The sequence below is a fragment of the Suricata suricatta genome, chromosome 4, assembly GCF_006229205.1.
Source record: "Suricata suricatta isolate VVHF042 chromosome 4, meerkat_22Aug2017_6uvM2_HiC, whole genome shotgun sequence".
In the NCBI taxonomy this organism is placed as follows: Eukaryota; Metazoa; Chordata; class Mammalia; order Carnivora; family Herpestidae; genus Suricata; species Suricata suricatta.
Genome location: NC_043703.1, coordinates 76,417,756 through 76,433,314, shown reverse-complemented (window position 1 = coordinate 76,433,314; position 15,559 = coordinate 76,417,756). Strand labels below are relative to the sequence as shown.

The 15,559-nt window shown below is 41.0% G+C and overlaps 1 protein-coding gene across 2 annotated transcripts in view; it reads right to left on the bottom strand.

Moving 5' to 3' along the window:
* The window catches only part of MICU2 (mitochondrial calcium uptake 2), a 138,961-nt gene that overhangs the window by 16,106 nt on the left and 107,296 nt on the right, over window positions 1-15,559 (bottom strand). For both annotated transcript variants that reach the window (XM_029936959.1, XM_029936958.1), the window contains exon 8: window positions 3,052-3,149. In XM_029936959.1, coding sequence (XP_029792819.1) covers window positions 3,052-3,149 — 98 coding nt within the window. The remainder of the gene's footprint in view (window positions 1-3,051; window positions 3,150-15,559) is intronic.

The window sequence follows — 15,559 nt, the reverse complement described above, 5'->3', positions numbered from 1 at the left end:
AACATCACTCATCATCAGGGAAACACAAATCAAAACCACACTGAGATACCACCTCACACCAGTCAGAGTGGCTAAAATGAACAAAGCAAAAGACTACAGTTGTTGGAGAGGGTGTGGAGAGATGGGCACCCTCCTACACTGTTGGTGGCAATGTAAACTGGTGCAGCCGCTCTGGAAAACAGTGTGGAGGTTCCTCAAAGAATATAATTCTTTATATTACACAGTGTCCTTTTTATAAAGACCCATTGGGAGATTTATTTCTGGCCTTATGCTGAGGACTAAATGTTCCCTCGCCCCCTAATGCTGAATCAGTAAGCTCCTAGCTTAGGGACACAGTGAGTTGTGTGACTGATCATGTGTCCTCCTTCATGTTGTCTGTCAGAAAGTGCAGAATCAAATTTGCGGTTTATTCTCAGCAAGTGCACAGAATCTCATGGTCTGCACTCTGTGTCCTAGCCCAATCACGGACTCCATTTTATGACACCACCACTGTTTTTATTTTGTCTGTTTTTCTTACTTCTGATATCAGTGTCTATATTCTGAGTGCCTAGTTAGAGCCCAAGCCTTGTATAGACTAAATCAACATATTAATCATTAGGTATTAATCAACACAAGAAACTAACATATATATATATAACCTTGTTAAGTACATATTTATCATCATCATTTCACAGATGAATAAACAGAGAATGGAGACTCCAGTTAAAATGCCCTGTCCATCAAATCCTGCTTAGTAAATGATGATGTCCCACATCTGAGCCAGGTCTGTCTAAGTCACAAACATGTTTTTTTCACAATCAATACTGTTTCTCTGTAATACCCAAGATTTCTTTATTGTCCCCAAAACCCAGAAACCGCCAGGGAGACCGAGTCACACATGCAAAAGCAAAGGGCTTTATTACGAATTTAGGCCCGGCCAGCCTAAACTTGGGCTCACAGACTTCAACAACACAGTGGATCCACGTGGAGCGAGCCCCAAACAAAGGCAGGGCAAGGCTTTTATGAGTTTGGGAAGGGGGAGTTACAGGAAATTGTGACATAGGTACAGTGATCCAATCATGATTATACAATATTATTGACAGCAGGTTTAACCATTCACATTGCCTAGAGTATTTGTTACTTTTGGCGGGACCCCCTGGACCAAGGGAGTCAAACTCCAATTGCCCCCCCTTGGTTGGTGTGAGCCTGAGTTTAGGCCCCGGCGAGCCTAAACCCGTAATAAAACCCTTTGCTTTTGCATGCGTGACTCGGTCTCCCTGGCGGTTTCTGGTTTTTAGGGACGATAAAGAAATCTTGGGTATTACATCTCTACTTGAGAAGCTAACATCTAAGGCAAATATTGTAAGTAGCTGTGACTTGGTGTCACCTTCCTTGCCTTTCCTGTACCTTCTAAGACAATATCCTTTCATCAGGCTGTAAGAAGGTGGCTGAGACCAAGGACAAACATCTCTTTAAAATAATTTTTTGGGGGTGCCTGGGTGGCTTAGTTAAAAGTCCAACGTCGGCTCAGGTCACGATCTCACAGTTCACGGGTTTGAGCCCTGCATTGGGCTCTGTGCTGACAGCTCAGAGCCTGGAGCCTGCTTCACATTCTGTGTCTCCCCCTCTCTCTGTTCCTTCCCTACACATGCTCTCTTCTTTTTGTCTCCAAAAATAAATAAATATTGAAAAAAATAAAAAAACAAAAAAATTTTTAAAGAATTTTAAATAAAATTATTCTGCTTGAAGAAAAAGTTAGAACAACTTTAAAAATTAACTAGCTTAGGGAAGTAGTGTACTAGTTTGAATAAGTTGATATGATAATAGCTTTGCTTGGTAATATTTCAATCATGATATTTATTTTGAAACTTTAAGAAATGTTGAGATAGTAATATTTTTTAAGTATAAGAAAGACATTTTGTTGAGAAAAACTATTCTAGAGAAGTTAAATGACTTACTGGAGTTTAGCTAGGGGCACGCTATGATTGGACATAATTCAGAAACTTGGGTATTCCTCATTCCTCAATCACTTGGCTCTACACATTTTTTAAAACTTTATTTATTTATTTTGAGAGACAGAGAGAGCATGAGCAGGGGACGGGCAGAGAGAGAGGGAGAGAGAATTCCAAGCAGGCTCCACGCTGTCAGCTCAGTGCCCGACATGGGGCTTGAACTCATAAACTGTGAGATCGTGACCTGAGCTGAATCCAAGGGTCAGATGCTTAACCACCTGAGCCACCCAGGCGCTTCTGGGTCTTACAATGTATTTCCTACCTATGTCTTGAAAACTCTCCCACTTCACAATCCTTGTTGTTACTACCTTGGTTCAAGGCTCTCATCATTTCTTATCTGGAATATTTGAACAGTCTTCTCTCTCACGAAATCCACCCTTCATTCTCCCACACACGATGACGGGCACACCCGACCAGGCGTCCTGCAGGTGTCATCCATCAGGGTCTCCCGTCGCCGAGGTAATTCAAGCTCCATCTTGTGGAGCACGAAATCTTCCGCAGGCAAGTACATGCTTCCCCAGCTCTGTGCTCGCCCTTTACCACAGCACCTTACATTCACTGTTCTAGACTCGACTGCTTGTAATCCCCTTTACAGACCATTCGTATTCATGCTTCTATGTCTTTTCTTACCCTGTTCCCTCTTCTTCAAATGCTTTCCTGCCAAAGCATTTGTGCCTGGGTAATTCCTGCCCACCTGTCAAGGTTCAGCTTACGTACCATTTCCTTTAGAAAGCCTTCCCTGTTCCCAAACTCCAAACTCCCAAACTCCAAACCAGTTCACAGAGTGTCTGTGCTACCAAAAAACTCTATACATCTAGTATAGCACTGACTTAAAAAAAATTATGGTATGCTGTATTACTTTTCACAATAGGTTAGATGCTTCTGAGCAGAGTACTTTAGTTTATATTTCATGGTTTTGTTCTCAAGAGATAAATACTATATACTTCCACATATGGTATTCAGTGTTACTGTTTGCAGATCTGGGAGAGGAGTATATTCAGTTGTTTTGTAACTTCTTACCTATGAATTTCCCTAAGTGAATAAAAATATTTATATTTACCTTCGAAATTCTCTATAATGAAGTTTTCTTTCTCCTCTTTTTCCAAAGAAATGTATCTGAAGGGTTGTGGTAATTTCAGGTTCTTTCAGTGCCGGTTCCTATAAAAAATGATATAGTAATTTTAATTAATTATAAACAGGAACAAAAATCGGGGCACCTGAGTGGCTCAGTTGGTTAAGCGTCTGACTTCAGTTCAGGTCATGATCTCATGGTTCGTGGGTTTAAGCCCCACTGACAGCTGACAGCTAGCTCAGAGCCTGGAGCCTGTCTTTGGATTCTGTGTCTCCCTCTTTCTCTGACCCTCCCCTGCTCATGCTGTCTCTTTCTCTCTCTCAAAAATAAATAAAACATTAAAAACCAATGAACTCTCTGGCCTGGAACTCTTAGGACGATATCCCTAAAAGTTCTTGCAACAAGGGTGGCCATCTTTCTGTTACTTTGCATAATACTATTCTGTAATTGTCTTCCCTCAAGCAGGAGAAAGCAATGATGGCTAAAATACTCAAGATGAACTTAAGCAGTAAACAAAATCTTAGATCAGTCCAAAAAGAGAGCTTAGAATATTGAAAAAATATTATTTCAAAATGTGATCTCTAGGCATTTTTTAATGAAACAGGACTGAGAACTAAATCCAGAAGGTCTTTGAGTTTTTGTTGAATATTAGAAATACTTGAAAAACATCTGCTTTTCATAATTACAAAATTAAGAGGCGAGAATTTGATTAAGGAGTCAAGCAGATTCATGGATTCTTCCTCCTTCAAATCCCTAATAAAATAAACAAAAATAATAACAAAACAAAACTGCTAAAAAAATTATCAGCTACCCAATGAAACAAAAAGGGTTACAGATTTAAACCAAATATTTTGAAAAGGAGCGGCTGGAAAAAGAAACACTACATTCAGGTGTTGTATGGTCCCCCATGCCTTCTAATCCTACCTCCTAACCCTACTTCTCAGAAATAGCACTGGGAGTATGACTATTACATTAGAAATTCATTAAAAACTTTAATTTAGTGATAGCAGATTAGTGGGGACAAGTCAAGGACAATATAGAGCTCGGTGAGCCTTGAGCAGAGGGAAGGAGGCCCAGGGGCACAGAGCCTTTCAGGGCACTATGTTACATTGAGGGACTACCCCTCCTCCCATCAGGTTGGGTGTACTATGGAGGGAGGAGTGAGCTGCGTCTAGGAGTCTGGAGGAGCTCAGAAAGATCAACGCAATACAGGTTCTTCAGCAAGGGCTGCGTTTGCCCAGGGGAGTCTCCCCCCTTGCCGCCACCACTTTGTCTATGGAATAGTGAACCGAAATGCGATGCCTGCAGCGGAGAAGGACAAAGATAAATTAGCTCCAGATAAGGTGGGAAAAGTATTAAGGAGAATTCCATTTGTGCTCTACTGCAGCAATGAGAAGGTGTGGACAGGCCATGCGCAAGAGCAAAAGAAACAGCAAGACAACTGGGCAAAGGCCCCACAGCGAGAAACAGAAGAAATCAGCAAGAGACACAGAACATCCAGTCTTCCAGTCTGTGACACGCAATGCAAGGAAAAAATGCATGTCCCCATAAGCCCTTTATTTATATTAAAAGTTTTTTGTATTTTGAGATAATTGTACATTCACATGCAATAGTACAAAACAGTACAGAAACGTTGCTTGTACCCTTTACTCAGTTTCCTCCAATGGTGATGGATGACATCTTGCAAAACAACACACATAACTTGAAACAGTCTACACAAAGAAGTACATCTTCACTACAACGATCCTTCATTGGCTCTTCTGGCCACACTGACTTCCCTCCAGCCCCCACCCTCTCTTTGACCTCTGGCAACCACTAACCAATTTTCCTTTTCTATCATTTTGTCAATTCAAAATGCTATATACATGGAGTCATACAGTATGTAGCCTTTTGGGATTGTTTCAGCACAATTCTTTGGATATTCACTCAGGCTCTTGCTGTACTAATAGTTTGTTCTTTTTTGTTGTTAAGTAGTATTCCATTGTATGAATTACCACAATTTAACCATTCACCTGCTAAAGGACATCTGGGTTTCCAGGTTTTGGCTATGACAGATAAAGCTGCTCAGAACATCTGTGGACAGGGGTTAGTGTGAACACAGTTTTTGTTTCTCTGGGATGGATGACAGGAGCACAGCCACTCTTTTGTCAGAGTGGAAGTATTTTACATTCCCACTGGCACTGGATGAGTGACCCAGTTTCTCTGCATCATGTAGTCATTTGTATTGTCATTTATTTTATTTTAGTCATTTGGATGTATTTAAGAGTCTCTATTTTTCTTTTTTTTTTTTAAATGTTTGAGAGAGAGTGTGCACACACGTGCCCATGAGCAGGGGAGAGGCACAGAGAGAGGGGGCAGAGAGAATCCACGCTGAGTGTGGAGCCTGATGCTGGGTTCAATCTCACAGCTTGTAGATCATGACCTGAGCCAAAATAAAGAGTCTGAAGGTATGTACTTGTTGATCTTGTTTTATTCCCCCCCCAAATCCACCTCCCCTCTGGGAGCCATCAAATTTGTTCTGTCTCTATGAATCCTGGGGTTTTGTTCTGTTTTTTAGATTACATATATAAGTGAAATCATGTAGTATTTGTCTTGCTGCAACTTCTAGTACTTAGAATAATACCTTCCAGGTCCATCCATGTTGTTGCGATGGGAACGTTTTCTTACAGTTGAGCAGTACTGGGTATATAAACCACAGCTTCTTTATCCACGCATCTCTCAACGGACACTTAAGCTGTTGCCATACTTTGGCTTTGAGAATAGTGCTGCAATGAAAAAAGGGATACATACATCTTTCTGAATTAGTCTTTCTGTTTTCTGTGGATAGATACTCAGTAGTAGAATTGCTGGATCATACTGTCGCTCTGTTTTTAATTTTGAGAAAACTCCATGTGGTTTTCCATAGCGGCTGCACCAATTTACAATCCCACCAACAATACACAAGGGTTCTATTTTCTCCAAATCCTTGTCAACATTTTGTTATAACTCGTCATTCTGATATTAGCCATTCTGACAGGGGTGGGTGCCATCTCCTTAGGGTTTTAATTTGCATTTTCTTGATGATAAGGGATATTGAGCATCTTTTCATGTGCCTGTTGGCTATCTGTATGTCTTCTTCACAAAAATATCTGTTCAAATCCTCTGCCCATGTTTTAATTGGATTATTTTTCCTATTGAGTTGTATGAGTTCTTTATATACATTCTGGATGTTAACCTTTAATCAGATATATGATTTTCGAATATCTTGTCATGTTCAGTAGGTTGCTTTTCTGTTTGGTTGCGGGTTTCCTTTGCTCTCCAGAGCTTTTTAGTTTGGTGTAGTCCCCGTTGTTTATTTTTGCTTTTTTTCCCCTTGTCTTGGGAATCAGATAAAAAAATGACTAAGACTGATGTCAAGGGGCTTATTGCTTACATTTTCTTCTTAGGCTTTTTATGGCTTTAGGTCTTACCTTTGAATCTTGGATCCATTTTGAGTTAATTTTTTGTATATGGTTTAAGATGGTAGTCTACTTTCATTATTTTGTGTGTGGTAGCTCTCCAATTTTCCCAACACTGTTTATTAAATAGACTGACTGCTTTTTCCCCATTGTATTTTCTTGCCTCCTTTGTTGAAAATTAACCGACCATATACATGTGGGTTTATTTATGGGTTAACTACACATATGGTTCCATAGATCTATGTGTTCATTTTGTGGTAATATTACACAGTTTTGATTATTATAGCTTTATAATACCATTTGAAACCAGGCACAGTAATACCCCTGACTTTGTGTTTCTTTCTTAACATTGTGCTTTGGCTATCTAGGGTCTTTTGTGGTTACTTCTGCTTAAGTTACAGAATTATTCTAGTTCTGTAAAAAATGTCATTGGAACTTTGATAGGGATTGCAACGCATCTGTAGATTGCGGTGGGTTTATGGACATTTAACAATACTGATTTTTCTAGCCCCGGACACAAAATATCTTCCCATTTATTTGTGCCATCTTCAATTTTTTTCTTCAGTGTGTTATAGTTTTCAGTGTACAGATCTTTCACCTCTTTGGTTCAGTTTATTCCTAGATATTTCATTCTTAGTGAATGAAATTCTTAGTAATGCAATGTAAATGGGATTATTTTCTTGATTTCTCATAGTGTACAGAAAGGCAACAGATCTTTGTATATTAATTTTGTATCTTGTAACTTTATTCAATTCATTTATTAGTTCTAACAGTTATTTTTTGGTGGCATCTTTTTCCATATACAATATCATGTTATTTGCAAACAGTGAAAGTTTTACTTCTTCCTTTCCAACTTGGTTGCCATTTATTTTTTTTCCTTCCTAGTTGCTCTGGCTAGAACTTCCAATTCTATGTTGAATAAAAATGGCATGAGTAGGCATCCTATCTTGTTCCTGATCTGAGAGAAGTTTTTAGTTTTTCACCATTCAATATGATGTTAGTTGTGGATTTTCCATTTCCGGCTCTTGTTATGCTGAAGTACCTATTTTGTTTATACAAGTTTTGTTGAGTTTTCCTCATAAATGGATATTAAATTTTCTCAAATGCTTTTTATGCATCCACTAACATGATAATATGATTTTCATCCTTCATTTTCCTGATGTGGTATATATCACCTTGACTGATTTGTGGATGGTGACCTATTTGCATCCCTGGAATAAATCCCACTTGATCATGATATAAGATCTTTTTGATGTACTGTTATTTTGGTCTGTTAATATTTTGTTGATTTTTGCATGTATGTTCATCAGGGATATTGGCCTATTCTTTTTTCTTCTTATTTTGTTTTCTTTTTTTTGCGTGTGTCTTTCTTTGGTTTTGGTATCAGGGTAATGCTGGCCTTGAAAAATGAGTTTGGGAGCATCCCTCTTCTTTCAATTTTGGGGAAGAGTTTGAGAAGTATAGGCATTAAATGTTCTTTGAATGTTTGGTAGAATTCACCAATGAAGCCATCTGGTCCTGGACTTTTCTTAGGAGGTTTCTGATTCCTGATTCAATCTCTTGCAATATTTGATGCGTGCCTGCATTCCTAGTTCAAAGATGTTTTCCTTTCCCCACTTTGAATATGTCATGCCACTCCCTTTTGGTCTGCAATAAGTTTCTGCCAAGAAATCTCCTGATAATCTTATGGGATTTCCCTTGTATGTAACAATTTGTTTATTCTCTTTCTGCTTTTAAGATTCTCTCTTTAACTTTGGACATTTTAATTATAATGTGTCTTGGTGTGGATCTTTTTGGACACATCTTGTTTGGAACCTTGGATGTCTACTTCCTCCCTCTGCTTAGGGAAGTTTTCAGCCATTATTTCTTCAAATACTTTCCTGCTCTTTCTTCTCTCTTCTCTTGGGACCCTTATAAGTGTATTTCTATTTGATGTTGTCTGAGAGGTTCCTCAAGTTACCTTCATTTTTTAAAATTCTTTTTTCCTTTTCATTGCTCTGCTTTGGTGAGTTCCACTGTGGTCTTCTAGGTCACTGATCTATTCTGTTTCATGTAATCTGCCACTGAACCTTTCTTGGTCCTTTCTTATACTATCTCTTTGTTGAAGAGATAGTGTTCACCCATTCTCTCCCCAAGTTCTATCAGCATTTTTTTTTTAATGTTTACTCACTTTTTGAGAGAGTGTGAGTGGGGTCAGGGCAGAGAGAGTGAGACACAAAATCTAAAGCAGGCACAGGCTTGGAGCTGTCAGCACAGAGAGTGTGATGCAGAGCTCGAACTCATGAACCATGAGATCATGACCTGAGCTGAAGTTGGCTGGTTAACTGACTGAGCCACGCAGGCACCCCTCTCTGAGCATTTTTAGGACCAGAACCTTTCATTATTTTTTAGATAGATTACTTTTCTCCACATCATTAAGGTCTTTTTCTGAGGTCCTGTCATACTCTTCTGCTTGGACATATTTCCGTTTTGCCATTTTGCTTGACTCTTGGCGTGTTTCTATGTATTGGGTGAAACAGCTCTCTCTCTCCGTCCTAGAGCAGTGCCCTTTGTTTGTGATGAAACGTCTCTTTCAACCTTGCTCTTTGATGTCTCCTGAACCTTTGTCATTGTCTAAAGCACCTGATTTATTCTCGATATGTCCCCAATGTTCGGGTGTGCCAAGAATCTCATTTAGCACCCAGGTTCAGGCTGCTGGCAGCAGACTCTCAGGTAGCAGCTTTTAAAATATAAAAGTATATGTAGTCCTGTGTAGTCATAGTTCCTGCTGCCTCCAGATCAGGAGATTTGGAGGTGCCCTCGGGTGACAGCTGTAAAAAACTGGGGTTCCAGGTAAGTGTATACACTCCTTTCCCAGAGGTCTAGTTGAGATCTGGAAGGCCAAGGGGGGTGCAAGGACGGCGTTGCCCTGATTAGGTTCTCTGGGGGCACCTCCTTAATCTATACATATATGAGGACCCCGAAGCCTGTCCCTCAGGCTGAAGCTCCAAGCTAAGTACATAGGCCTTTTTCCCAGAAGCCTGGGGCTGTGTTTCAGCCTGCTGTCTGTGCAGCGCCCTGATGGTGGTGGCCTGCCCAGAACTGTTAGCATGTCTGTGGCACTCAGGAATGCCGGCCTTTCTGGCCACCAGGGCCAGGTGACTGAGCAGTGTCCCCTGTGTGGACTACATGTACCTGCTAGGCATTAGCGAGGCAAGGTGTATGGGGCAGGGCACGCTCGCTGGGTTCAGAAAAGCAGGGGAAGACGTCTGGACTATATACTGGTGGGCATGCATGCTGGCTTCAAGCTGGGAGCAGAAAGTGACAGCTCCAGCCAGAGAGCAGAGAGTGAAGGAGCGGGGGAGCGGGAAGCAGGAAGAGCTGCAACTGCCTACACTCCTGGACTCTATCTCAGGAGGTGAGGGTGCTATGGGTGCCGCCCCAGCTAGGAAGTGGGGGTGCTGAACCCGCTGGGCTCTCCAGCTTCCTCAAGGCGGTAGGATGGTGCGGTGACTGCCTGCCCCCTGCCACCACCCAGCGACGCAGAGGAGGGAGCTGCTCTGAGCCTAGCACTTGTGCTGGCAGGCAGACGGGGGGTGCGCGGTTGGCTTCTGCCAGGACCTCAGTCTCCAGGGAGAGTTTCAATGGTCCCTTGCTCTGCCAAAAGATGATTTTAGATCATCAAATGATTTCTCTTACAGTCTGGGTGCTTTTCAAACTGCTGTTGTTCTGTTGGGTCTTGGGGAAAGTGAGACTCATGTGAGTCTCTCAATGGGGGAATCTCGGTTTCCTACAGCACTTTGGGTCCCTTGGTTTGTAAGCCAGATGCTTTGGGGGCTCGTCTCCCTGGGTTAGGTCCAGGGAGGGGGTGTCTGAAGTGGGGCGCCATCACATCGCTCTTCCAGGAGGACCTTCGCTGTCACGGTGCCGGGCCTGGGTGGCGTTTGGGGAGACTGCATCCCTGACTCCCTACCCATCTTGATGCACTCTTTTTGTCTTCTGTTGTGGAAAAGCAGTTCATCTAGTTGCAGACCTTTCTCCGAGGGAAGTGATCCACAGATAGTTACGGATTTCCTGTATGTGCGGGAGGGGGTGAGTTCAGAATGCTCCTGTGCTGCCATCTTGAGAGAAGAGCCCCATGCGTTCCAAAGGATTTTCACAGTTTGATTTCTGACATCTTTGATCTCCTTGGAATTTTGCTATAAGAAGTGATACTCAGCACTGTTTGGTCAGTCATCCCATTAGTCGTAAACAAGGATGCAGTAAATGCCCACTATATGTCAGACACTATGTTAGGCCTTGGGGCTCCATGGTTTTCTGTTCCTGTTGGGGAACTGGGCCTTAAACAAGTTATTATAAATAGTACTACAAGCATGCCAGTATTAGGAAGAAGTTCAAGAAGCTATGAGAGTAGCTCGGGCAAGGCTTTTTTAAGAAAAATACCATTTAAAGATTTAAAGTTTGCACTGAAGTTAAGAAAACCAGAAGTGGGGGCGGGGGGGACCTGGATTGGTCAGTCAGTTAAGCATCTGACTTCTGCTCAGGTCATGATCTCAGTTCATGAGTTCAAGCCCTGCATTGAGGGAGCTTGAGCCCCACTTTTGGCTTTGCACTGACAGTGTGGAGCCTGCGTAGGATTCTTTCTCTTGTCCTCTCTCTCTGCCCCTTGTTCACTCGTGCCCTCTCCTCAAAAAATAAAAATGAAAATAAAAATAAAAATAAAATAATAATAAAGGAGTAGGAACAGACTTTCCAAACAGGAACAACAGAGCATGGTACTATATGGCTGGGGTGTAGAAAGCAATAATGATAAATATAATAGTGAATACATACATATTGCTCATGTGTTACACATAGTTCTAAGAGATTTAAATATGTTAATTAATTTAATCCTCAAAAAATCCTGAGGTAGATTACTATTATTCTAATTTTATAATGAAGAAACTCAATTTTCTGCAAAGAGAAGTAAACTAATTTGCCCAGAGCTGCACAGCTATTAAGAGATGAAGCAGCATTCGAACATACACACTTCACCTTCCTGCATCTGCGTTCCTAACCACTGTGCTGGGCCACAGAGAGGATGGTGCAGCAGGAGGCTGGAAGAATGGCTGGCCTGAGGGTACCTACATCTTATTTGTGCTTTCAGGTCATTCTGGCTATAATGTGAAAAATGAATTAGAAATGACGCAGGTGTGCTGTTTCGAAGGGGCACATGTACCCAATGTTTATAGCAGTGTTCTCAACAATAGCCAAAGTATGGAAAGAGTCCAGATGTCCACTGACAGATGAAAGGATAAAGAAGATGTGGTATATATAAATAATGGAGTATTACTCAGTGATCAAAAAGAATGAAATCTTGCCATTTGAAACTACATGGATGGAATTAGAGGGTATTATGCTAAGGGAAATTAGAGAAAGACAAATATACGACTTCACTCATATGTGGAATTTAAGATACAAAACAGATGAACATGAGGGAAGAGAAGAAAAATAATATAAAAACAGGGACGGGAACAAACTGTAAGAGACTCTTAACTACAGAGAACAAACTGAGGGTGCTGGAGGGGTTGTGGGTGGGAGGGGGATGGGCTAAATGGGTAAAGGGCCTAAAGGAAGACAGTTGTTGGGATGAGCACTGGGTGTTATACATCGGGGTTAAATCACTGGAATCTACTCCTGAAATCATCATTGCACTTTATGCTAATGAACTTGGATGTAAATTAAAAAACAAACAAACAAACAAACAAATGACACACAGGTGGACACAGGGAGACTGGTGAGGAGCCACTGCAGTAACTCAGGTGAGAACTGATAATGACAGTTGTGAAAACAGAAGAAAAAAGGATAGATTTGAGAAATATTTAAGAGTAGAACAGACAGCAACTACTGACTAACTGGATGTTAGGGGTATTAAGGGTGGCTTCCAGGTTTCTGGGATTACTGAAAAGTAATCTGGTAATTAGTTTTCCTACTGACTTAAAATATCCATATTATATACCAATACCCATACGTATTTGGGTTTATATTTTGACTGATCTATTTCTCACTATACCACTTCACTATCCCTCTCATTACTTGTATTTTCTAGAATGTTCTTAGCTATTCTCTCATGTTTATTCTTCCAGATGAAGATGAGAATCTTTTTGCCAAGTTTCTGTACACCTCCTATCAGCATCTACTTCCTCTCTAACTGCTATCACCAAAAAAGAGACCACCCCAAACCAAAACATCCCAAAGCAACAAAAGAAAAAAAAATGAAAACAAAACCAAAAAAACCCAAACCCAAACCGATTACTCAGTTGCTGAGTTCTGACCCAGATTATACTGAATTCATAGATTAATTTAGTGGGAAATGGCCACTTTACAATGCTCAATATTCCTATCTAAGAATAAAACACATCTTTTTATTTATTTCAATCTTCTCTAATGTTCCTCAATTAAAATTTGTAGTATAATTTTAGTTTCCTTCATGTAGATTCTTTGAAGTATTTTTGTTTTTGTGTTTTTCTACTTGTGCCCAGTTTATGTGACACACAATGTTACGTTAGTTTCAGGTGTACAACAGGGATTCACATCTCTGTACACAATGCTGTGTTCACAAGTATGGCTACCATCCGTCTCTACAAAACTGTAGTAAGAAACCACTGACTATTCCCTACGCTCTGTACTTTATTCTCTAGAGCTTTAAAGTACTAACCTTTAATTTTCATAGATCTTAAAAACTAGTTAATTATTAAATATTCAGTGCCATGAATGTAAGCCTTATCAAAATATATTCTAGTTCATGCTTTTGGTGTAGAGTATGGTATTCACTTTCAAGGGTAAAATTTTAGGGGCGCCTGGGTGGCTCAGTCGGTTAAACGTCCGGCTTTGGCTCAGGTCATGATCTCACGGTTTGTGGGTTCAAGCGCTGCGTCAGGTTCTGTGCTGACAGCTAGCTCAGAGCCTGGAGCCTACTTCAGATTCTGCGTCTCCCTCTCTCTCTGACCCTCCCCTGCTTGCACTGTTTTTCTGTCTTTCAAAAATAAATAAAAGCATTAAAAAAAAAAGGGTAAAATTTTATACGGTATTAACTATGTTGCTTTACCTCCAATATTTGCTTTTGGAACTTACTAACCATATTTATTAAAAGACTGTAAAACTACTGGCCAATTAAAACATGATAACTGCCTTCTCATTTCCTATAGGACAGATTTTCGCCCAAAAATCAGACAGCTGGACAAAATGGTCAAAACATGACTATTCAGTGCTGTGGAATTCAGCCAAAGGCATATAAGGAAGTGAGAAGTGTTTTTCTTTTTCTTTTTTAATGTTTTTTTTTTGAGAGAGAGAGAGACAGAGAGAGACAGAGTGACAGCTGGGGAGGGGCAGAGAGATATGGAGACAGAGAACTGGAACCAGACTCCAGGTTCTGAGCTGTCAGCACAAACAGAGCCCACTGTGGGGCTCGAAGTCACGGACTGTGAAACTATGACCTGAGCTGAAGTCAGATGCTTAACTGACTGAACCACTCAGGTGCTTTGAGAAGCGTTCAAATTAACTACTAAACTTTGGGCAGCACACAGTGTGTGGCCTTTTTGCCTTCCCAGTGGTAGCCATGGGGGCTCGGGCAGAGGGTGGCAGGTTCTCCGAACCAGTTTTCCTGGTGCTGATGGAGGGGATGTGTTTGGGAGTCTTTCTGGGAGCCTCTTTGGGGCAGGCAGATAAGATGGCCAGATACCCAAAAGACGTGAAGAGGGAGACCACCATGAGGGCTTGCTGAGCTCTCCTTGTCCTCCAGGTTGTGCGACATGCACAGCAGAGCCCACACTGGCTCCACTTGGCCACCCATCCGTGGCTCGAAGCGCTGGCGCAGGTAAGAGCCTGAGTGTGAAGGTGCCCAGCCTCACACAGACCCCGTCAGAGCTCCGGTGTCTCGGCATAACCTCTAACTGGACACGAAACTGTGCAGACACCAGAATGACTCCTAGGAAGCCAGGCTAAGAATAAAAACCAAATAGATTTCCTGTTTAATTGCAATAATTTTTGCCCTGAGGGAGCAGAATTTATTACAATAAAAAAGTAATGTCACTAGGGATGCCCTTAAGAAACAAATTTCAGATGAATGAACAAAAATTAAATGCAAAAAAACAAAAGCATCACTAAACTAGAGGATAATATAGGTTAGTATTTGTAACTGATTTTGATGTGGGGAAGACATTTTAAAAAATGAAAGTAAATAAAAGTAGATAAATAAATTAAAAGACAAATAAATATGGCCACATAAAAAATAAAAACATTTATAACTAAAACATCATAAATGAAACCAATTCTGATATTTCATTAATTTTAAGATACCAGGTTAATATTCTTAAATATAAATACTGTTAAAAGTAAAGACAAACCTAAAGAAATTCCCAAAGAATAGACACAGAAAATTTATAAAATGTCTTAAAAAAAGATAGCTGAGATACCTTTTCCCCTAGCCAATGGCACTACTTAAAAACCAAAACAGAAACCAGATACTGATCCCGGAGAGACTGTGGACAGGGAGCTGCGTACTCAGTGTTGGCAGGACTGGAAACGGCTCTAACCTTCCCAGAAGGCAGTCTGGTCATATGACTCAAAGTCTTAAAAGTATCCATGCCTCTGACCCAAACAGGCTCACCTTTAGAACCCTCCTAAATTTACATGTTTAGCTGTTTACTGCAGCATGATTCTATTAGCAAATATTTAAAAACAATCTTAACGATCAACAATAAAAAATGTTACATTCATATGATTAAATATTTGTTCATTCATTTACAAATATTTGCTGAGCATCTAGAGCATGCTCCCAGGCTCTGTGGATGTGACTAGATACAACTGATGTAGTGAAGAACGAACCATTCTCAGACAGAGGTCTGGCCCTTGTCCCGGGCTGCTGGGACATGATCTCTGCCATAAGGGTCTTATTTACTTGGAGGCAAGGGGCCATTGCAGACTAACTATGGGACTTCCCATGGTGGCTAAGCGCACAGGGTATCAGCCTGACCGCCAGAATGGCTAGGAACAGAGGTTAACCACGTGGGCAGCCAGCCAGGGTTAGATGGCTGACCCCA